The following is a 23087-nucleotide window of genomic DNA, read 5'->3' as shown; positions in this document are numbered from 1 at the left end:
CATGTGATCAATTGATTGATGGCTGATCTTTTGTCTTTTTCTGAATTAAAACAAAAGTTTGTAATAAATGTGAATGAATCAGTTCATCTGTTGCTGGAGTTTAACGAAATGATTAAATAGATTATTTACATAAATTGAGTCAAAAAGCTGTGTATCAGTGTTTAGATTGGATATTTTAAACTTATTAAAAGTTAAACTTTCCACCAAACATGAGATTTAAATAACCAGCAGAATAAATTTGATTTTAGTTTCAAAACATAAAGTTTCTTTGCTTTGAAGCCACTGAAATATTGAAGATAGTTTAATGAGTCCAGAAATGTTTATGATGTTAATCCTCCGAGTTCATCTTCACGTCATCATCACCATCACCTTCATCATCTTCATCTTCATCACCTTCATCGTCTTCATCCTCCTCCTGGACCCTCGGGGCTGCAGGAGGACAGACAGGGTGAGCAGGGCCAGGCCAGCGGCATTATGGGTAATGTAGTTCCACACTCACCTGGGGTGATGTGGTGTTTAAACCTGTACACCAGGACAACAGCAGCAATCAGAAACACACTGAGCAGAACCGCCAGAACGATGACCCAGGCAGGAAACGGCTCTGTGGAAACACAGGCGGACCAGTCAAAGTAACAACCAGGAGAAACTACAAACATGGACCAGTCAAAGTAACAGTCAGGAGAAACTACAAACATGGACCAGTCAAAGTAACACAGTCAGGAAAACAACAAACATGGACCAGTTAAAGTAACAGTCAGGAGAAACTACAAACATGGACCAGTCAAAGTAACAGTCAGGAGAAACTACAAACATGGACCAGTCAAAGTAACAGTCAGGAGAAACTACAAACATGGACCAGTTAAAGTAACAGTCAGGAGAAACTACAAACATGGACCAGTCAAAGTAACAGTCAGGAGAAACTACAAATGGACCAGTCAAAGTAACAGTCAGGAGAAACTACAAACAAGGACCAGTCAAAGTAACAGTCAGGAGAAACTACAAACATGGACCAGTCAAAGTAACACAGTCAGGAGAAACTACAAACATGGACCAGTCAAAGTAACAACCAGGAGAAACTACAAACATGGACCAGTCAAAGTAACAGTCAGGAGAAACTACAAACAAGGACCAGTCAAAGTAACAACCAGGAGAAACTACAAACATGGACCAGTCAAAGTAACAACCAGGAGAAACTACAAATGGACCAGTCAAAGTAACACAGCCAGGAGAAACTACAAACATGGACCAGTCAAAGTAACAGTCAGGAGAAACTACAAACATGGACCAGTCAAAGTAACACAGTCAGGAGAAACTACAAACATGGACCAGTCAAAGTAACAGTCAGGAGAAACTACAAACATGGACCAGTCAAAGTAACACAGTCAGGAGAAACTACAAACATGGACCAGTCAAAGTAACAGTCAGGAGAAACTACAAACATGGACCAGTCAAAGTAACACAGTCAGGAGAACTACAAACATGGACCAGTCAAAGTAACAGTCAGGAGAAACTACAAACATGGACCAGTCAAAGTAACACAGTCAGGAGAAACTACAAACATGGACCAGTCAAAGTAACACAGTCAGGAGAAACTACAAACATGGACCAGTCAAGTAACAACCAGGAGAAACTACAAACATGGACCAGTCAAAGTAACACAGCCAGGAGAAACTACAAACATGGACCAGTCAAAGTAACACAGCCAGGAGAAACTACAAACATGGACCAGTCAAAGTAACAGCCAGGAGAAACTACAAACATGGACCAGTCAAAGTAACACAGTCAGGAGAAACTACAAACATGGACCAGTCAAAGTAACAGTCAGGAGAAACTACAAACATGGACCAGTCAAAGTAACAGTCAGGAGAAACTACAAACATGGACCAGTCAAAGTAACACAGTCAGGAGAAACTACAAACATGGACCAGTCAAAGTAACACAGTCAGGAAAACTACAAACATGGACCAGTCAAAGTAACAACCAGGAGAAACTACAAACATGGACCAGTCAAAGTAACACAGCCAGGAGAAACTACAAACATGGACCAGTCAAAGTAACACAGCCAGGAGAAACTACAAACATGGACCAGTCAAAGTAACAACCAGGAGAAACTACAAACATGGACCAGTCAAAGTAACAGTCAGGAGAAACTACAAACATGGACCAGTCAAAGTAACAGTCAGGAGAAACTACAAACATGGACCAGTCAAAGTAACAGTCAGGAGAAACTACAAACATGGACCAGTCAAAGTAACAGTCAGGAGAAACTACAAACATGGACCAGTCAAAGTAAGAACCAGGAGAAACTACAAACATGGACCAGTCAAAGTAAGAACCAGGAGAAACTACAAACATGGACCAGTCAAAGTAAGAACCAGGAGAAACTACAAACATGGACCAGTCAAAGTAAGAACATCAAACTACCTTCTGTTTTACTGAACATGTTAGTATAGATCATTTTCATCACATTGTTTTATAAAATAAAAATCACTGGCAGACTACAGAAATTTTATTTTGAGCTGTTTTAGAAACTCTTTAAATCCCATTCAGCTGCTGCTGGCCAAACCCACAACTCAACGTTTAAACTTTAAACGAGTAAAAATGGCGGCGAACAGAAGCGTAACGGTACAACGTGGCATCCAGTGGCGCCTCATCAGCCAATAGGGAAGCAGCAGAACTTTGTGTCCTGAGCCGTGTTGTGTAAATGTTATTCCTTCATCAAAAATATACCTGGCATGAATGTCTGAGAAACTACTTTAATCTCCAACCACTGCCTAAACTCTTACTCTCAGAGCTGCAGCCTCCAGTCACATTTCCCCACTCAGCTCCTGCAGACTAGCGGCAGCAGCAATTAGAAACACCTGGAAAAGCTGAGCTACGGCTGAGCTCATCTTATGAAGTACATTCGGTGAAATCCAGTCTGAAGCTTCACAGATCAGTGATATTACATGGAGAAATACTTTTTTCACCATGTCGAGCTTTAGAACCCATCAGCAGCTAATAATACACAATAAAACCAAAGTAAGCTAGCTCACCATGGTGTCACTGAGCCGCTCATGAGCTAACCCTGAATCAAACAAGCAATGGAAACATTTTACCAAACTATCAGAATTAGACTGGCAAAGATTTGATGCCAATCCAAACTGTGGAGGAAGGAAAGTTTTAATCATCTTGTTAAGGAGCAACAATATCAAACATCCTCCTAAAACAGAAATATTTTTCCAACACAGACATGAATGAAGAACACCATAAAATGTTTCAGCAGTACTGTCATCTGTGAATCACGATGCATCAAACACAGACTTCTGATGAGGTGGGATGGTGGGCGGAGCCTCACCTGAGTCTGACTCTGCTGTGTGAACAGTAACAGAGCAGCAAGAGCAGCCACTGTCCTGACATCAGACTGGACAGAACGCTGCGTCCAGCTGAAAAGAGCTTCTGCAGGCACCTCAAAGAACCACAGGGCACAACGGCTAACGGTGCTAATGTTAGCAACCTGCTACGTGCAGGTTGACTCACCTATTACTTCCAGATAGACCTTCCTCCTGAGTTCCTCCCCGTGGGCCATCTGAATGACTCGACACTCAAATTGTCCCGCATCGCTGGCCTGAACTTTCTTCAGAATCATAGACACGTCTCCGTCCTTCATGTTGGAGTCCAACAGTTCCACCCGGCCCTTAAAAGATGGATGCTGCTGATCTTCATCTATCATCCCGTTTTTGAACAGGAGCACAAATTTTGGCCCCAGCCTGGGTCTGCTCCACTGTACGACCAGGATGGGGTTATTGTCAGGGTCACTGCAGGGCAGAGTGACGTCCTCTCCAGTTGTAGCTTTGATGTTGGTCTGTTCTGATGGAAACACAGAGAGGTCAAAGGTCACAGTTGGTCTCTATTCTTCCAGCTTTCAATGTGAGTCAAAGAAAGGACCCGATCTCTGCACTCTTTTAGTCTTAGTCCTAATTTAGTCATTTAATGTTTTTAGTCTAGATTATCTACACAGATAATTCTTCACATTATGTAAATGAGCCAAAATGCCTTGTTGATGTTTGTTCTTGATTTTCTCGTGGCCACTTTCATGATAGCAATCTGACAAACACACACTGAGAAAGAATAACCTAAAACCAGAGAAAAAAACGGTCTTTAACACCTTTGTAGTGGGGATGTTTTTTAAAAAAGCCACTCTCAACATGGCGGATATAAACGTTAGTGATTCCAACCGACTAGTTTGCTGGAGAAGAATCTGTGTAACTGACTCTGACCTGCAGCAGTGACAAACTCCCAGAAGACAAACTGCCAGAAAACCACAGACAGCAGGAACAGAGACGCAGGTAGAGAGGAAGCCATTTTCTGGTTGGTCTCTCCGTCTGAAATTTACATTCATGCGACGTTTCTGAGAGGAAACATTTGAAAGAAACATAAAAACTTAAGCTTAACTGAAAACACTACAGTCAGTTATAATAGACTAGGATAGATAAAATTGGCCGAGAAAAGTTTTAACTCACAGCGCGATGCGACACCGCCCTGCAGAGGCGGGAAAACGTGGCGGTGGAGCTAGCTTAGCGCTTCTTCTTGTGTTGATGTTTTGAAGACGGTTAACACAGAACGTTAGGTGCACACTACCGCCACCAACTCCAACTGGTGCATGTTGGATACTGCAGCGTTGCTTAAAATAATCTTATCTTTTCAGAAATAATACTAATGAGCTATAGCTAATTATTACAGTAATAGATTTTTCTGACATTGTTTTATTTACTTACTATTATTATTCTTGCTATTCATTTTTATTTGTATTCTTCTTTTATCTTTCACTTTTCATTATCTTATTCTATTCCAATAGAAAGAAATTTGACTTTGACACTGATTGGATATAGAAATTTGTATATTTTATGCATCATGAAAAATACATAAATTCAAACAAAGAAAAAATAAGCAAACGAATCTTTATTGTCTAAAATAGAATAACATCATTCATTCAGTGAACGTTTGATCAAACAGCATCTGCAGCTAAAACATTTACTTTTAGCATCAACAACATGAAAAGCTCAGACATTTCTGCTTGATTTAACATCAGTACAGCTCAGGGCTGATCTGGTGATTATTTGATTAATGGATTAATAATTGGGTACAAAAGGTTCTTGATGGGAGATTTGTCTATTTCCAGCTGAAGCTGAAACTGTCACTTCAGAAGTTAGAAACAGATTTACAGACTGTAACGTTTGGGTTGTTTCAGGGAGGAGGAGGCGGCAGAAACTCAGCCTCACTGGTACTGGGAATTCCACAGATTTGTCCTTTAATAAACGCTCTTCACCAACCTGAACAGCTGCTATATCATCAATCGTGAAAATGAGTCCAAACAACCCATAGCGTTACGAAACATTAGGGAGCCAACATGTCCGTGTCAGTCCATGAAACCATCTGTTTCTCCCACGCTCTCTACTGAGAAGCAGCGGCGCATCAATGACATCATTAGCAATACTAGAGTATCTTAAAGAGTCACTACCCAGTTATGACTGTTACATATTCCCCACCGGTCAACAAAGGCTGCCCTCAGCCGAACACAGCAAAGGCACAACTTAACAAGCCTCCATACATGATGAGCTGCTCAAAGTAAACAGGAAATATGCAGCACAATAGTGAAAAACTGGCATTTATGACAGTTTCCAACAAAGGGAATGTTGGGAAATACTGTAAAACAAAAAGAAACTGAGGGCATTCAGGACAATTACAAAATAAAATTCCTATTTTGTATATTTTGAGAATGTCAGAACAATTAGCATAATATGTGAGAAACATTTAGACATGACCCGTATAAAACTTAAGCAACAGTCACATAACACCAATAAACACCAATAAACACAGAGAAACATAAAATGCAAATAAGGTCACTTCAGGTCAAACCTGGAAGTGAGAAAAGGGTTGGTCCACCTATTGCTTTTTACCTGAAAGCAATAACAAAAGTAAATGCAATCAAAACCATCAATCATTATGAATGATGTGTATCAGCTATTTATTTTTTTACATTGTGTGTAAATTGTGATAGTTTGTTAAGCGTATGCACTGACTAATGGCACTTTTTAAAATTTTGTTGTTCCTGTTACAATGACAATAAAGACTTTTATCTATATTGCCTGACCAGTCAGTAGTGACCCTTGCAACACGTCTTGGTCTAAAGTTATATGAAACACCAACAGCCCTAAACCCTAAAACCCACAAATATAGGGCTTTCATGGTTAAGAAACATGATAATGTTACAAATATCTGTTCAAGTTTCCTCTTCTGTCACATTTCAGTGCGTTTCCTCATCAATGTGCGAGTTTAGAGCGATGCGCTCCAGTCACAGGGGATGTGACACTCAGCATGACATCTGACCTCCAGGACCGACTTTGGGCTCCACTATGTTACAGTATGTCAACTTTCTTATTGACAGCAAAGTGAAAATAATTCTAACAAAGTAAATTATTTTTATTTCATTACATAAGCTGCATTGATACATTGAAATTTCAGATTGAGATATTTAAAAATATGCAAAAAATGAAAGAATAAAACACATTTATTTACTGTACTGGGAACAGAGCCACAGGCAGGGCTTCATTCTGCTGGTCACACTGGGAGAACTCCAGTGACTCAGACATCCTGGTACACAGGCTAAAGCCAGGGATAAAAGAGAAATTATCCCAAAGTGTAACAGAAAATACATGTATTTTTTTCTTCACATTCAGAAAGACATTTTCAGCATGTTGGGTCTCTGACCCCACAGTGGAGCATCTTTACATCATAGCTGAACACCGGTTGTGAAGCTGAGCTGTGAAACAGACTGAAGACCAGCAGCTCCAGCTCTGATCCTCACATCCTCACAAGATCCCCGGCTCTTCAATGCACTTCCTCTCTAACTGCGGTTTCTCATCAGCTCTCACTAGGAAACAGGATGAAAACGTTTGCTGCGCTGACAATCAGCGGCAATCAGCGGCTACTTCAGGCCAATTTAGCTACAAAGGACATATTTCATATTTGCAAAGTCAGGTAATTCTGCTCTTTCATTCTCACCTGTGAAAGGTGAAGCCAGTGAATCCAGTTTGTGTAGTAAAGTGGTTGAAACATGTCCACAGTACATGACTAGAGAAGGACCTGCTGCAGCGAACAGGAAGGGGGAGGGACTACTGTCAGTCTCAGACCTTATTTGGAAATGGGACCCATTGAATTCCTATTATCCGCAGCTTCCTGTTTTCATTTTCTTTTGATATCTGTGATATATCTTCACCTTTAGGAAGGATTTTCACTCTCAGCAGGTGTTTGATCTTCTCTCTTTTATTTACTTCAGCTCAGTTTTTAACTAATTCTGCAGCTTTCTGTGAACTTCTAAATCTGCTCCTTTGTCGCATCTTTTCGGCCGATACTGCCTCTAGTCTTTATTATTTACTATTAATTTCAGCATTATTGGCACCGAAAAAAATAAATTATCTTATAAAACATCATTTTTTTTCATTTTCTTAAGGAAGTAGAGCTAATTAAATGAGATAATCAAAACCTGAAAGTGATTCCAGTTTCACTTGCTGGCTTGAAACTGTGGCAAATTTTAAATTCCTGGTGTCGTTCCTGGACAGTCAGCAAAACTTTGCTGAAAACACTGACTGTATCTTTAAGAGCTGTTCTCAGAGACTCCATCTTTTAATCTTAGGGTCACCCAACTAGAGGTTGTTGAGTGAAAATGTTTAAACTTAACATTCTAACCTGACCTCAAGCTAAAACAACATTTTAACTCAAGTTTTAACTTTTCATCTCCTCAGCTGGTTTGGTCACATGAACTGCAGATTAACAGATAATCTTTTAAGAAAACTATCAATAATATAACAGCAGGTAAAAGGTGGTGAAATCAAAAACAACTCTGTCTCAGCTGTTTGCTGAAAGATGATGGAAGATGCAGGAACATTTTAGCAGAGAGCATCATCCTCTTTCTTCATCAGTTTGACCCTCTGAGCTCATGAAGCCGTTACTGTTTTCCTCTGGTAACTATTAAAAATCATTTATTGACACTGCAATAATTATTCTTAACCAAACTAAATGATAACATTTACTTGTAGAGTGCTGAGTGTCTTACTCTATTAATTGTTGATAATGTGATTCTATAAATTTGATTTATTGTTTTAGTCAAAAGTAAAATCACCACATTGATAAAACTAAATGTTGGATCTTATTTTTTCCTATATATTAGACTCTACCAACAAAAAGTCTCTCAGAATAACATAGATGGCACCGTAAAGACAAGAATGTGACTTTTTTTCATTAGGACAGTGTTCATAGCGGTGTGTATGCTGTCCAGCTCTGCTCTCTCTCGTTCCCAAACACTCGCTCTTTCAGGCTGAATACAGAAGCGATTCAATGGAAATAACACAGGACGGCTCCTTTACCTTCGTCTTTAGGCTGAAGAAACTGATCCGGAGTGAAGTGAAGGCTGCAAACTTTGTTGTGCGGCGTTAGCTTCAACTGGTAGCTTTAACTGGTAGCAACGAATATTTCCAAGCCACCGTATAATTAATTGAGGATCGCTTGGAAATCCATGAAAACTTAAACAAAGTACATAGTATTGTTGTATTTGTGCCTTAAGTATGACTTTGTCTTTTATAGCAGTCATAGTAAGTGAAAGCGGAAAAAAGAGCCGCATTTGGGCATGCAGCTGTGACGTCAGCGCGGCAGGTGCAAAGAGCCCATTAGTCAAAAACTGTAAGATGTTTAAGTAAATAAAAGAGAGAAGTTCAAATACAAGCCGAGAGTGGAAATCCTTACTAAAAGTGAAAATATATCAGATATCAAAAATATAAACGGGAGACATGGATAATATAGGAAATAGCGCCCCCTACACTTCCGGAGTGCAATGGTCCCATTTCCATATGTGGTCTGAGTCTGAAAGTAGTTCGTTCCCCTTCCTGTTAGCTGCAGCTAGCATGACTAAGGGAGCTCTGAACGCTCTACTGCCACATACAAGATGGCGGCAAACTTATTTTCTGACCAGTCAGATGTATTCAGCTACAAAACCACGACATTTACCTCATGTCCAAATAAAATCTGTTATTTCTCTAATGGAATTTATTAACTCCTGTTATTTGTTTTCATTTAAACTAATTATATTAACTCAGTTATATAATTAGTTTTATATCAAACTAATTATATAACTCAGTTATATATATATATGTACTCAGGTGTGTGCTGAAGCGATGAAAGCTCAAAGAGAATCTAGAGACGTAGAGGAATCTGCTGTGAGATTAAAGTTAACATTTAATATTTCAGAGCGTCAGCGCCCCCTGCAGGATGAACCTGTGCTGCTGCAGTGGCTCACTGCAGTCCAGCAATCAGAGTCAGCAGAGCCAGAAGGCCCACTGGCAGGACAGATTTGGGTCTAAGGCCGTCTCCTCCGTGGCTGGACCCACCTGCACAGAGGAGCCAGGAGACAGTCAATGTCAAATTTATTTATATAGTACTTTAAAACAGGTATAAACTGCACCAAAGTGCTGCACAGGAACGACAGTAACACAAATAGATAAAACAGAATATCAAAAAATTGCTTCAGTTAAAGCCAACGAATAAAAATGAGTTTTGAGAAGCGATTTAAAATGATCCAGGCTGCTAGCAGATCTAATCTGAAAAGGCAAATTGTTCCATAAATTAGGAGCAACAACAGAAAAAGCCCGATCTCCTTTCCTTAGTCGGGTCCGAGGGCCTGGAAGTAAAAGCTGATTGTTTGATCTGAGGGTTCTGGACACAGACTGACATTTTAAAAGGTCCTGAAGATAAGGGGAGCTAACCCATTTAAAACTTTATAAGTTAATAAAAGAATCTTAAAATCTATTCTATACATAACAGGCAGCCAGTGTAAATTGACCAGCGTAGGCCTTATATGGTCATGCTTCCTGGTTCCTGTAAGAACCGTGCCGCTGCATTCTGGATTTTGAAGTCGATGAATCTGTGATTTAACCATGCCACTATATAAAGAATTACAATAATCCAGACGAGTGGTAATGAAGGACAGGTTTACATCCACACACTGGGAACACTGGGAACACTGATTTGTTGTGATCAAAGCACAGGGCTGACTCAGCTCTGAAACAGAGACTTCCTGCTCCATCCTCAGCTTCCTGTCCAGTTCTGTCACACAGAAATGACTTCCAAACACAAAATCAGCTCCCATCATATACAGCAGTAACCTTCCTGCCTTTTCACTCCTGTTTTGAATATTTACAGAATTTGACTGTAATGAGAAACTTGGAGAGAATATTTCAGGTTTAAAGGAATCATCAGTATCATCAGTCTGGTGGGCTGCCAGCTTTTATTGCCCGCCAGGCTGAGTTTTGTGTCAGTCTCCAGTAATGGAGACAGACGGATGAACGTTGAACTGGGCGCTGATGGCGCCACCTGCTGGCGTCGCGCTGTTGTCCCCACAGCATGATGCTGACTATGCTCCTGATTTCTGGCTGATTGCTTCATTAGGATTTAACTGAAGTGAAAACTAGATTTATTTAATTAGTGTGAAACGATACCAGTATCAAGCACTGGTTCTGGTAAAGGCAGACCGATCCTCCGGACCCATACTAGTTTGGTCCTGTGGCAAGACACCCTCCACACCAGACCGGGGCGCTGATGCATAAACCAGTCACCTACTGCTGGTGGGCCACTGTGACCCTTGACCCCGGAGTTCAGCAGGAATAGAGAGGGAGGTTCTGATCCAGAAACAGACTGACCTTCCACTGTCAGGATAACAATGCTGATTGGGTCACTTTTCAGAACCCTTCCTCTTGCGCGGCTGCGTCCTCTGCCGCCTGACGCATCGAATGCTTCTGCACCTCCTGCTTCTGCACCTCCTGCTTCTGCACCTCCTGCTTCTGCACCTCCTGCTTCTGCACCTCCTGCTGCTGCACCTCCTGCTTCTGCACCTCCTGCTGCTGCACCTCCTGCTGCTGCACCTCCTGCTGCTGCACCTCCTGTTGCTGCACCTCCTGTTGCTGCACCTCCTGTTGCTGTACCTCCTCCTCCTGCTGCTGCTGTGCCTTCTCCCAGCTCAACTCGGCACTCATACTTTCCGGCATCTTTCCCCACCACTTTCTTCAGCACCAAAGACAGGTCTCTTTTCTGTACGTCCAGCAGAGATGTGCGGCCCTTATAGGCAGCCAGCTGGTTGTCGTCCACCTTGTTGTTCTTGTAGAGAAGAACCGGCGCCGAGGTCTGGTCCGGTCTGCTCCACTCTGCCTGTACAATAGCTTTGTCCCCAGCAGTTTTACATGGCAGAGTGACATCTGCTCCAACTTTAGCTTTGACTGTGACCGGATCTGCAGGAGGGGAATAACACAGAGGTCAGAGGTCACACCTCAAAGCATCAAACTAATGATTCTGAAACTGGTGTGGCTGTTTTCATGTTTTTATGGATGTTGCAAACAATTATCTTATTAATCAAGTAATTAATAAAAAGTTTGATCAAGCAAATTATGGTAATTGCTGCCATAACATCAGTATTAATATCGGATATCAACATCGGCCCAAACATTCATATTTGTGCTTCCCTAACAATTACGGCCATCTTGGAGCGGTCGTCCTCCTTGGCAAAAAAAAAAGCAGAACAAGCCTCAGCTCTGCCGGACTTTTATTCTGATCTGTTGATGTGAGATCTCGGGGATAAAGTTACATAATTAAGATGAACATATTATAGTTTATATTTTACTAAACTGTATTTATGTCCACCTGCAAAATAACAGCTAATATCAGCTTTAATTCTTGGTGTAATGCCAGGTTCAACCCAAACTATGAATGCTAACTGAGAGTCAGAGTATCTGACTGATTATATGTCACCAAATCAACAGGATTTTTTATTGATGAAGAGAGAAATAGGCAGTTATAGACTTTCTGGTAAGTAAATTTATTCCCGTATTATAGGAGTAACATGGCAATAAATTTCTGAGTGGAAAATATCTCCAAGAAACACCAAAAAACCTGAAGTTTAACTGAGGAACAGATTATTTCAGTCAGCTACAATATATGCTATTACATATATCGCCAGGCTAATAATTTGCTATGCAAGAAAAAATGCATCCTCATTAACTTGAATAAATAAAGAGTTAAGAGGGATTTCACCTTTCATAATGACTCTTGTTCTCTAAGCTACTGCAATAAATTTCATATCAACAGGACAATAGACAGGGATGCAAATATTATCAAGCTCAGAAATTAAATTGCATCTCCCTACATTAATAGACTAGAAGTTTAAGGATGATATAAAATGTTTTACATAACGAGCCTCTGTTTTTTAGCTTGAAGCTTTTATGGTGTTAAAAGAAAAATCTGTGGATTCAAACAAGCTGCGGAAAACATTTTCATTAGACACTGAAAACCCGTATTTATGTCAATTAATCTGTAAAATTAACCACCTTTTTAGGGCTTACAAGGTTAAGAAACGTGATAATGTTACAAATATCTTTAAAAGTTTCCTCTTCGGTCACATTTCAGTCCGTTTCCTCATCAATATGCGAGTTTAGAGCGACGCGCTCCAGTGACAGGGCACGTGATACTCAGCATGACACCTGTTCAAGATGGCGGCTCTACGTCACGTTAGCTACGTTAGGCAAGAGCGCTCCAAATGTTTCTATGGTAACAGCTGACTCACCTGCAGCAGCGACAAACTGCCAGAAAACCACAGACAGCAGGAACAGAGAGGCAGGCAGAGAGGAAGAAGACATTTCCTGGGTGCGTCGGTCTCTCCGTCCCAAATTTAGATTCATGCGACGTTTCTGAGTGGAAAATATCTCCAAGAAAAACCAAAAAACCTGAAGTTTAACTGAAAACACAAGAATCTGTTAGAATTGCGGAGAAATTAGTATTAATCACGACAGAGGCCTGCACAGGCGGGAAAACATAGAGGTGGAGCTAGCTTAGCAGAGCTAGCTTAGCAGAGCTAGCTTAGCAGAGCTAGCTTCTTCTATTTTTAGGTTTTTTTGCAGTTTAGCAGAAACACTTCAGCAGCGCTTTACCGTTTGTTTTATAACTGAAATACAACAGAAGGAAAAATACATTACTGACCGAACCTTCATCTTAATTCTAACTCACGACGTTTTTATAACTGAAATACAACAGAAGGAAATATACATTAACAGCCGATACGCAAATATTAAGGGTACACTGAAAGATTACATACACTGCTCTATACAATAGGAACCAAATAAAAAACAGCCACATATATTTCTCAGTCTTCCTAAAACACAAATACTTACAAAGACAAACGTTTTCCGAGCTATGAAATGTATAATTCAGACTCGACGTTCATGGCCCGCTTACTTTCCCCTGACTGAATTACTGTTGACAAGGTTACTGGAGAAATCTACGTCAAAGATCGTTTGGTGCTAAGAACGCTCACTCGGTTATGTTTCTAAAAATACATCACGAGCTTCTACGTTTAATTATGTAATTATAAGACTTTCCAGAACATTGTGTTAGATCACATATTATAGACTTAATATGTAACATTATAATTACATTATTTATAGGTTTTGTGGGTCGTTGATCTGAGGCATGAACCTCTAGCACTGGAAATTAGTCCCAATGTTATACCAATTTGGTCAAATATTGTAATATAATTTGGTGGAAATGCACGACCTCTATAAGTTGGTAATGAAGTTCATAATTAGTTAATTGTATGACAAAATTAATTCTAAGAATTGGTAAAATATTTTGGGTTGAAATGTAATAAGGGTGTGACATTATTATTAACCTTTAACTTATTGTATTTGTAGAAATATGACCGAGTGAGCGTTCTTAGGACCAAACTATCTTTGACATATTTTGTCCGGTAACCTTGTCAACAAGGAGAAAGTTAGCGACTCAACACTGAATGTACATTATGAGCTTTGTTAGGAAACTGTCTGGTTTTTAAGCATTTATGTTTTAGGAAGACATAAATGCTTCCATCAAACATAATCATATGTTGTATTTTCTTTATTTGATAAAATAGAGCAGTGAACACTCTTTGCTGTTATGACATTCCTCGCTCCTTTAAGTCATGCTGCCTTTACGTGCTGCTGGGTCATCTGAGTGATCGTTAATTTGATGCAGTATTTCCGCTGTTATTAAACCTTTTCTCTTTGTTCCACCTGTAAATGTTACTTTAAAACTTTTAAAACATGAAACAGCATTTCTTCCTCTGATCGCGTGTTCTTAGCCACTAGGTGGCGGCCTGGTGTCTGTAGAGAGTAGATGAAAAGAGTTGAGGACCCAGCAGGGTGAAAGGTCATCTGGTCCCCAGCAGCTGGCACATAACACGAGGAGACGATAAACAGAGGAGGAAACCAGAGGAGATCTACTGGGAGAACTGGAGCAACAGGAAACGGCAAATAAAATCCCAGAAACTAATTTTACAGATCACAACTCTCTGGGTTTTCCAGTTTCCTCTCAGAGAAACACTCCGGCTGAGTTAAATCTGGAGTCTGTAACTTTTAGTTTTACTATTTGTTAAAACATTCACTGTTTAAGATGAAAAAAATTATCAAACAAAATAATCCCACACCATAAATAATGAAACATCACATACCTGCATTCAGATAGCAGAACATAGAAGCCAAAGCAGGTTTTTCTCATCCATGTTCAACAGAACCTGTTTGACCATGAACATTATTTTCAGCAAATGCATGAAGCATTTTAATTAGCAATGTTTTATTTTAGCAAAAGAGCAGCTAAATAGCTGCTAACACAGATTCATCACCGTTTAATAAAGTCTCTGTTGAACTCAGTATATTCGACAGGAAAGATAATAATTCACATTTTCATTTGCAACTGTTAAAATATAATTTTGACAATAGCACAATCGTACACAGGCTAATCTTTATGCATATGAAATATACCATGAACATTTAGAGTAGACTTTACGTTAACATAAACTTAGATAAAAATCCAAACTAAAACAACTGGCGACTCTCAGAACTTATAAAATTTCTGAGGAGGGTTTTCAGACAGGGAGTCTGTCTGCTATCAGGACAATAAATTCTTTGGGTCAATAGTTCAGTGAGACATTAAAACTTTCAAAGTCTTCTCCAAAGTATAATCAAACATATTAAGATATTTCCTTAAGCATTAAACAACATGTTTTGAATGAGTTAGTTTTTAACCATACTATTTGCATGCATTTTATATTACTTAAATACAATAGAATTAGGAAACTACTTTCTTTTTGAGGCAGAGAACGGTCCATCTGCACGCCATAAATCATGGCCTGGGCGAGAGGCTGGTACGAAAAGATGTGGGTGTTTTAGCAGGCCCCAGAGATAATAAAATTAACATTAAGACAGCCCTCACAAAGGGAAAAACACACCTTCTAATGCATATGTTTAAATTTTGGGAAATACAGTCTTATAAAAGTTTTGTTTTGCAACACAGAAGTCGAATTGCTTTCTGCCCGAGTCCGCGATTCCCAGAAAATGCATTTTCTGTTCTTTCTTCCTGTTCTTCCTTTCAACTCGTGCAGATATTTCTGTTTTGTCACTTCGTGGACTTTTGATAATCTGGGTGAGATGCTTATTGTAACATTCTGTATGCATTGAATTCTCTGAATAAAGCTCTAGATATCTGAAGTTTGATGTCGTATGATTGTTCTTTCTCCCTGCGCACGCTGAGGCTCAATAATCTGGGGAACACAGGAGAATTAACAAGCAAAATCAAGATATTCTTCCTCTTTTAATCTTTACACAACACATGAAATCTGAAAACAAATCATAATTTTGAAACGATAAGCAACTCGCTGTTTTGCAATGGATCTGTCGTCTTTTCACAATAAAAGCTGCCGGTGCTCAAATGATTTTTCTGTCGGAATAGCTTCTCCCTGTCCAGAGTGAGATAACATCACACTGATGACAGAGAAACACTGACAGTTACAGGAAAACCGGTTGCTCTGCTAACTAGCTTAGCATTCCTGACAGGGTATGTTGGCTGCCCTGTCAGGACAGAGAGAGGGAGAGAAGGGTAGGAGCAGCAACACATAGAGAGTGATTGGCAGCACTAAGACCCGCCTCTAGGCTCTGATTGGTTGTTTCTAGGAGATCAATTGTTTCACAGATTATAATCTGTTACAAAGTGCAGCTGTAATGCGACGAGCCGAGAGTCCAGAATGTTTTCTCAGTGATGGATCCGTCTCTCACTAATGGCTGCTGGACATGAACCCTGCAAACACAGGCAGGTTTAAAGTTTCATGAAAACATTTATTATCCTGATGCATTGTGTTCATTTATTCTGTGCTAAAAAACAACATCTAGAAATAATTCACTAAGATTCATAATATTTTCTATTATTTAACCTTTGGAGCTTAATATCACTGAGTGTTCAGTAGAAACTACCTCAATGTTGCTTCTGCTGAAACCATAACGTGTCAAGGAAGAGGCGGAGTCTGTTTCTTCCTCTAACTCTCCTCCAGTCAAACGGTCCAGTCAAAGTCTGCAGCCATGAGGGAAGCAGCTGCTCAGCGTCTGATCTGTAAGTACAGAAATAATGTTTAATAATTGATATGGAGACGAGGAGAAAGAAGAAAAGTTGATCTGAAGGTTCTGAATTCAAACTAAGAATATTAAAGTCAGTTTAATTTATATTGCATATAAATATGGTTCAATAAAAAGCTTGATGATGTCATTACAAACTCAGAATGGTAGCAGAAAAACCATAAAATAACAAGTTTATGAAGCAAAAAGCAGAAAACAATGAGCAATATATTGATTGATAAGAAGGGAAACCAATGAAACCACAAAATATTTGGTTCAGTTCATTTAATATTTCCAAATGAAGTACAGAAAATAAAATATTCCAGAAGAAAACATGTAAATTGAAATATTGACACAAGAAGTTTTTAAAATATTTTAAATGTCAACTTTATAAATGAATCACATTCATGTAGAAATTCTGATGTTGGTTAATATTTTATGAACAAAGGTTGTTAAAATAAAACTTATTTCATTTCAGTTCTGATCTCACTGCTATTCTGGACATCAAGTGAAGGTTGGTAATATTTCACATAAAACCTTTTAAATATTATAAATCTTTCTGGATCAATTCTCTGAATAATAATAAAGAATAACTGCTGGAATAACAGATGCATTCTTTATCTCTTCCATCCCAGTCCTCCCACTTCATCTGACTGTGAGTCCCAGCAGATCCCAGTTCATTGAAGGAGAATCAGTGACTCTGATCTGTGAGGATGAAAACAGATCAGCTGGATGGACAGTGAGGAGAAACACCAGCAGAGAGACCAGGAAGCCATGTGGAGATGGATGGGGAGCAGTGGATGATTCCACCTGTAACCTGACCTACCTCCTCCAAAGGGACACTGGTCTGTACTGGTGTGAATCTGGATCCTCCAGCAGCAGCAGCAGCTGCAGCAGCAGCAGCAGCAGCTGCAGCTGCAGCATCCAGCTCTCTGTCTCTGGTAAGATCAGACTGTGGAGTTAGTGTTGCTGTGTGGAAATGGATGAAATGCTGTAGTTTGTCTCTGTGTTGAAAGGATCAGTGATCCTGCAGAGTCCTGTCCTCCCTGTGATGGAGGGAGATGACGTCACTCTGAGCTGCAGAGCAAGGAATCCAACCCACAACCTCCCAGCTGCTTTCTATAAAGATGGCGTCTTCATTGGTGATGGATCAGCAGGCAGCATGACCCTCCTCCATGTTTCCAGCTCTGATGAAGGCCTCTATAAATGTAGCATCAGCGGTTCTGGAGAGTCTCCATCCAGCAGGGTCTCTGTCAAAGGTCAGAGGTCATCCTCTAACAGTGAATCTCATTGATCATGTCTGAGAATCCACAATCTGGTCATATATTTAACCAAGCTCTTTATTCTAGGGAAACCTCCAACCTCTCCACCTTCCTCCTCCTCCTCTTCCTCAGGTCAGCAGCTTCTCCTTCATCTCTGAGTCTTGATGTTTACAGCAGACGGTTATTTAGCAGCTTCTTCTTTCCAGACCAACCCAGCAGCATCTCTGGTTCTACAGACCCACCTGGTTCTGGTTCTGCCTCCGTCTCTCTCCCAGTGCTGCTTCCCACCGTATCTCTCTGTGTTCTGGTTTTCCTGTTTTTACTGGTTGAATTGGTCGTATATTTGTACAGCAAACCAAAGGTAAACAAACTTCTTGCTTAAATCTCCTGATTTCGTTCGTTGAAACTTTTCAGATGTTTTTAAAAACTTCCTGGTAACTTTGTATTTATTTCAGGTAACAAAGGAGGAAGAGGAGATGATGACATCACTGACAGAAATACCAGGATGTTCCAGAGTAAACAGAAGGAAACCAAACCAGGAACAGGAAACGGTGATTCTGTTCATGTGTTTCTGTAATAATTTCAGATTAATCAGCAAATGTTTCCTAAATAGGATTTTCTGGCCTCCATCTTAGATTCTGTTCATGTTATTAAGTAATAATTCATTCAAAACTCAAATGGGGATTATTTTACATACATTCATAATCTGTATACATAAACAGCATCAGGTTTGATCTCCTCTCAGCAGCTAATAACCACATAATGTATCAAATATCTTTATGTCGACATGTTTAAACCGATCAGCTTCTGGTCTCCATCAGCCTGAAGTCTCATTTCATCACAGGAACAGAAACTATCAGTTTCTAAAATTATGACCAGAATCAATAAGCAGAAACCAGGCGACGCCTGCAGGAAGCAGAACTTCTGATCGGTTCTGAGAAAAAGGACATGAAGTTGAGTTTACAGTTTCCTGTCTGACCCTGAACCGCCATGATGTGCAGATTTAACAGATTCATCTGAAAACAATTATATTCATGTTAAAAAAACATACAAAGCTTGAGGTGACAACTAGAATGAAGCTGACTTCACAGGAACATGTCATGCTGCAGAGCGACGACGCAAACCACAGACCACTTCTGCTTCTGCTATCACAGCTTCTGGGACTTTGACTGGACCGTTTTGGTCTGAAAGACTCCAAATAAGGAGAGAAAAACGTCTGGTGATAAAAATAATTCCTGTTGATGTGGTGGGCGGATTGCAGGCGGGTTGCAGGCCGCCTGTGTTCACTGGTTACTGGTGGAAATGTGGTGCCGACCGCCATGTTTTCCTCCAGGGCGGTTCTAACCGATTCAGAACCTTCAGCGCCCCCTGCTGCTGAGTAGAGGTAGTGTGGTCGCTTTTAGAGCGTCTGAAGTGAAACTAAATATATATTTAATCTCTGTGATATTGGAAATAATCAGATATTGGCCCCAGTTTTCACATTGGTGAGAAGAAGCAGCAGCTTAGTGACTGAACTGATCAGACCGATCAGAAATCAATGAGTTTAGACGGCTGTTCTGGTTTGATAGAAAGGCCTTTAATAGTCCATTGCAGTGATGAGATGATTAGAGAAACGACTGATAAAGAAACAAACGTATTTTAATTAAACTACTAATAAACTCAACATTATCTCTGTTGTTCTTCACTGGACAAGCAGCCAGAAAACATCCAGAGTTAATCCAGAGACAGTAACTTAGAGAATCAGATTAATGTAACATTGATACCTGATGGAAGAACCCAGATTACTCAGAGATAATCCAGATTACCCACAGAGAATCCAGATTACCCAGATAATCCAGATTAACTAGAGAGAATTAAGATTAACCAGAGAATCCAGATTACCCAGATAATCCAGATTAACCAGATAATCCAGATTATCCAGAGAGAACATCCAGACAGGAACATCTGATCAGATCCATAATCCTGTGATATTTATGTAATAATTAAATTTCTACTGACAGGAAGCTTTAGCAATGAGTCACTTTATAGTTCAACATCTATTAGCAGCAGTTAGCCTCAGGCTAGTCAGTTAGCATTAGCCTTGCTAGCAGCAGTTAGCCTCAGGCTAGTCAGTTAGCATCAGCCATGCAAGCAGCAGTTAGCCCCAGGCTAGTCAGTTAGCATTAGCCATGCTAGCAGCAGTTAGCCCCAGGCTAGTCAGTTAGCCTGGGGCTAGCAGCAGTGGTGCTAAGAGGCTAGCTTAGCTGCAGCTAAATGATTCAGTAACCTGATGTTTTCTTCTTCTGCAGCTCTGAGGCGGCGCTGCTTCACTACTGTTCTGTACGCCACCATGACAGAAGAAGAAGAAAAACTTTGATGCTGAAACTCTGGAAACTGAAAATGTTGCTGATGTGAAACTGGATCCACTGACAACAGGAAGAAAACATCAGTTCTGTTCCTCACATAGTTTCTTTTAGACACTGGAAAGTTGTTCATTCAGAAGAATCTGATTTATGATTCTGACAATAAATGAATGCAGGAGAAAAACATCGACTCAGATGGAGACAAATGTTCATCTGAATGTTTTAGTTTCTTCCCTCATGAATGGATTTAATGTTTCATTCTCACTTCAGTCTCATGTTTTTATTTGATTTTAAATGTCTGAACTGTTAAAATCTCAGCAGCTTCAGCCAGTTAACCAGTTTAACCAGTTTAACCACTTTAACCAGTTTAACCTGCGGTTCTGCAGCTTGTTGCTGACAAACATGATGTTCTGACTGTCTGTGGCTAAAAACATTAAAGAGTTCACCTTTATGCTTTCAATGCTTTAATGTACAAATGCTTAGAAATAAATCTAATAATGCAATAAACTGTAGTTAATGTTAAATTCAGTGTTTGTGCATTTATTAAATTACATTATTTCTAACTGAGTGTTGTAATGACCAGTATATATATATATATATATATATATATATATATATTAACCAGTTTAACCAGTTTATAAAAAAAAAAAATTCCCTTCTCACCCACCGCGGGTGGTTCTTCTCCTCTGAGCTCGGGTCCTCTACCAGAGGCCTGGGAGCTTGAGGGTCCTGCAGTATCTTGGCTGTGCCAAGGACTGCTGCACATTTCTGGACTGAGATGTCTGATGTTGTTCCTGGGATCTGTTGTAGCCACTGCTCCAGTTTGGGGGTTACTGCCCCGAGGGCCCCGATGACCACAGGCACCACTGTGGTCTTCACCTTCCAGGCCCTCTCCAGTTCTTCCCTGAGGCCCTGGTATTTCTCCAGTTTCTCATGCTCCTTTTTCCTGATGTTGCAATCACTTGGTATTGCTACATCTACCACAACGGCTTTCCTCTGTTGTTTATCCACTACGACAATGTCTGGTTGGTTCGCCATTACCATTTTGTCTGTCTGGATCTGGAAGTCCCACAGGATCTTAGCTCTGGCGTTCTCCACCACCTTTGGGGGTGTTTCCCACTTTGATCTTGGGGTTTCCAGTCCATATTCTGCACAGATGTTTCTGTACACTATGCCTGCCACTTGGTTATGTCGCTCCATGTACGCTTTCCCTGCCAGTATCTTGCACCCTGCTGTGATGTGCTGGACTGTCTCAGGGCCTCCTTGCACAACCTACACCTTGGGTCTTGTCTGGTGTGGTAGATCTGGGCCTCTATTGCTCTGGTGTTTAGGGCCTGTTCCTGGGCGGCCAGGATGAGGGCCTCTGTGCTGTCCTTGAGTCCAGCTTTTTCCAGCCATTGGTAGGATTTACTGATATCAGCCACTTGGGTTATTTGCTGGTGGTACATCCCATGTAGGGGTTTGTCCTCCCATGATGGTATCTCTGGCACCTCAACCTCCGTTCCCTGTTGTCTGAGACATTCACTGAGCACATTGTCTGTTGAGGCTTTGTCCCTGATGTATTTATGGATCTTAGTTGTTTCGTCCTGGACAGTGGTTCTCACACTCACTAGTCCTCTGCCTCCGTCCTTGCGGCTCGTGTACAGTCTCAGGGTGCTGGATTTGGGATGGAACCCTCCATGCATTGTTAGTAGCTTTCTAGTCTTAATATCTGTGGCTTTTATCTCCTCCTTTGGCCAGCTAATTATTCCAGCAGGGTATCTGATTACTGGCAGGGCATAGCTGTTTATCGCACGGATTTTGTTCTTGCCATTGAGCTGGCTTCTCAGGACTTGCCTTATTCGTTGGAGGTATTTAGCTGTGGCTCCTCTCCTTGTGGCCTCATCGAGGTTGCCATTTGCTTGTGGTATACCTAGGTACTTGTAACTGTCCTCTATGTCTGCTATTGTTCCTTGTGGGAGTGAGACTCCTTCTGTGCAGATCACCTTCCCCCTCTTTGTGATCAGCCGACCACACTTCTCTAGTCCAAATGACATCCCAATGTCAGTGCTGTAGATCCTGGTGGTGTGGATCAGTGAGTCGATGTCTCGCTCACTCTTGGCATACAGCTTGATGTCATCCATGTAGAGGAGGTGACTGATGTTGGCCCCATTTTTGAGTCGGTATCCGTAGCCAGTCTTGTTGATTATTTGGCTGAGGGGGTTCAGGATTAGTGGGACTCGCCCTTCAGTTAACCATTCAGGGTGAGTCCCACTTTGTACCAGCTGGTTCATTTGGCCTGCCAGTCGCTCATGGAGAGCAGTGAGTTTCTTTAGATAGTAGGCATGTATCATATTAGGCCCTGGTGCTGTCCTGCAGGGTGTTATCTTGCGGGGCGTTGTCCTGCGGGGCGTTGTCCTGTGGGGCATTGTCCTGCGGGGCATTGTCCTGCGGGGCATTGTCCTGTGGGGCATTGTCCTGCGGGGCCTTGTCCTGCGGGGCGTTGTCCTGTGGGGCATTGTCCTGCGGGGCGTTGTCCTGCGGGGCGTTGTCCTGTGGGGCATTGTCCTGCGGGGCATTGTCCTACGGGGCATTGTCCTGCGGGGCATTGTCACCCTGAAACCCAAAACCTTTGATATTTTGGAGCATCAGTTTCTTTTCAAAGTTTTACACTTGTTTGGATTTGGGCCAAACTTCTGTAGAATAATAAAGTCTTTATAACGGCAGCAGAAGAAATCTGAAAACAAATCATAATTTTGAAACAATAAGTTACTCGCTGTTTTACAATGGATCTGTCGTCTTTTCAAAATAAAAGCTGCCGGTGCTCAAATGATTTTCTGTCGGAATAGCTTCTCCCTGTCCAGAGTGAGATAACATCACACAGAGCCACATGGTGCGTCTCCACATTTCTCCATTAACAGTAAAACAGGGCTGCAATATTTCTCCCTTTCTTTTCGTCTTGGCTGTTGAAGTGACGAGTATTTTCATGAAAAACTCAAATATACCTAAAT

The 23087-nt window shown here is 40.8% G+C and overlaps 3 protein-coding genes across 4 annotated transcripts; 1 reads left to right on the top strand and 2 right to left on the bottom strand.

Moving 5' to 3' along the window:
- Positions 1-283: 283 nt before the first annotated feature.
- Positions 284-4602, bottom strand: LOC129376699 (myelin-oligodendrocyte glycoprotein-like). The gene is made up of 5 exons (XM_055056290.1): positions 4503-4602; positions 4260-4390; positions 3520-3849; positions 500-601; positions 284-429 (listed from the first exon to the last, which is right to left on the bottom strand). Exons 2-5 carry the CDS (start codon positions 4342-4344, stop codon positions 329-331), a joined length of 618 nt encoding a protein of 205 aa, XP_054912265.1. The 5' UTR covers positions 4345-4390; positions 4503-4602; the 3' UTR covers positions 284-328.
- A 4635-nt stretch (positions 4603-9237) lies between these two features.
- On the bottom strand, positions 9238-13334 carry LOC129376692 (circumsporozoite protein-like). Of its 2 annotated transcripts, none has more exons than XM_055056275.1 (4): positions 13248-13334; positions 12644-12814; positions 10731-11315; positions 9238-9422 (listed from the first exon to the last, which is right to left on the bottom strand). In XM_055056275.1, exons 2-4 carry the CDS (start codon positions 12756-12758, stop codon positions 9328-9330), a joined length of 795 nt encoding a protein of 264 aa, XP_054912250.1. In that variant the 5' UTR covers positions 12759-12814; positions 13248-13334; the 3' UTR covers positions 9238-9327. The 2 variants fall into 2 exon arrangements, with proteins under 2 accessions (XP_054912250.1, XP_054912251.1); XM_055056276.1 differs by having other exon boundaries at positions 12644-12782.
- A 3304-nt stretch (positions 13335-16638) lies between these two features.
- Positions 16639-18219, top strand: LOC129376513 (Fc receptor-like protein 1; the record flags this gene model as incomplete). Its single annotated transcript, XM_055056122.1, has 6 exons — positions 16639-16660; positions 17129-17389; positions 17495-17752; positions 17843-17887; positions 17962-18116; positions 18211-18219. Coding segments are annotated over exons 1-6 (750 nt in total), but the record flags the coding sequence as incomplete, so codon positions are not given.
- Between the last annotated feature and the right edge of the window lie 4868 nt (positions 18220-23087).

The sequence above is a fragment of the Poeciliopsis prolifica genome, unplaced genomic scaffold (assembly GCF_027474105.1).
Source record: "Poeciliopsis prolifica strain line A6 unplaced genomic scaffold, Auburn_PproV2 SCAFFOLD044, whole genome shotgun sequence".
Taxonomy (NCBI): Eukaryota; Metazoa; Chordata; class Actinopteri; order Cyprinodontiformes; family Poeciliidae; genus Poeciliopsis; species Poeciliopsis prolifica.
This window is presented reverse-complemented; position numbering and strand designations above follow the sequence as displayed.

Coding starts and splice junctions, on each gene's coding strand:
- LOC129376699 (XM_055056290.1), bottom strand. CDS start 4,344: ATGGCTTCCTCTCTACCTGCGTCTCTGTTCCTGCTGTCTGTGGTTTTC. Junction 602..3,519: donor GGTCTATCTGGAAGTAATAG/GTGAGTCAACCT, acceptor GTGTTTCCACAG/AGCCGTTTCCTGCCTGGGTC. Junction 430..499: donor TAAACACCACATCACCCCAG/GTGAGTGTGGAA, acceptor GTCCTCCTGCAG/CCCCGAGGGTCCAGGAGGAG.
- LOC129376692 (XM_055056275.1), bottom strand. CDS start 12,758: ATGAATCTAAATTTGGGACGGAGAGACCGACGCACCCAGGAAATGTCT. Junction 11,316..12,643: donor GCAGTTTGTCGCTGCTGCAG/GTGAGTCAGCTG, acceptor CCCCTCCTGCAG/ATCCGGTCACAGTCAAAGCT. Junction 9,423..10,730: donor TGTTATCCTGACAGTGGAAG/GTCAGTCTGTTT, acceptor TCCTCTGTGCAG/GTGGGTCCAGCCACGGAGGA.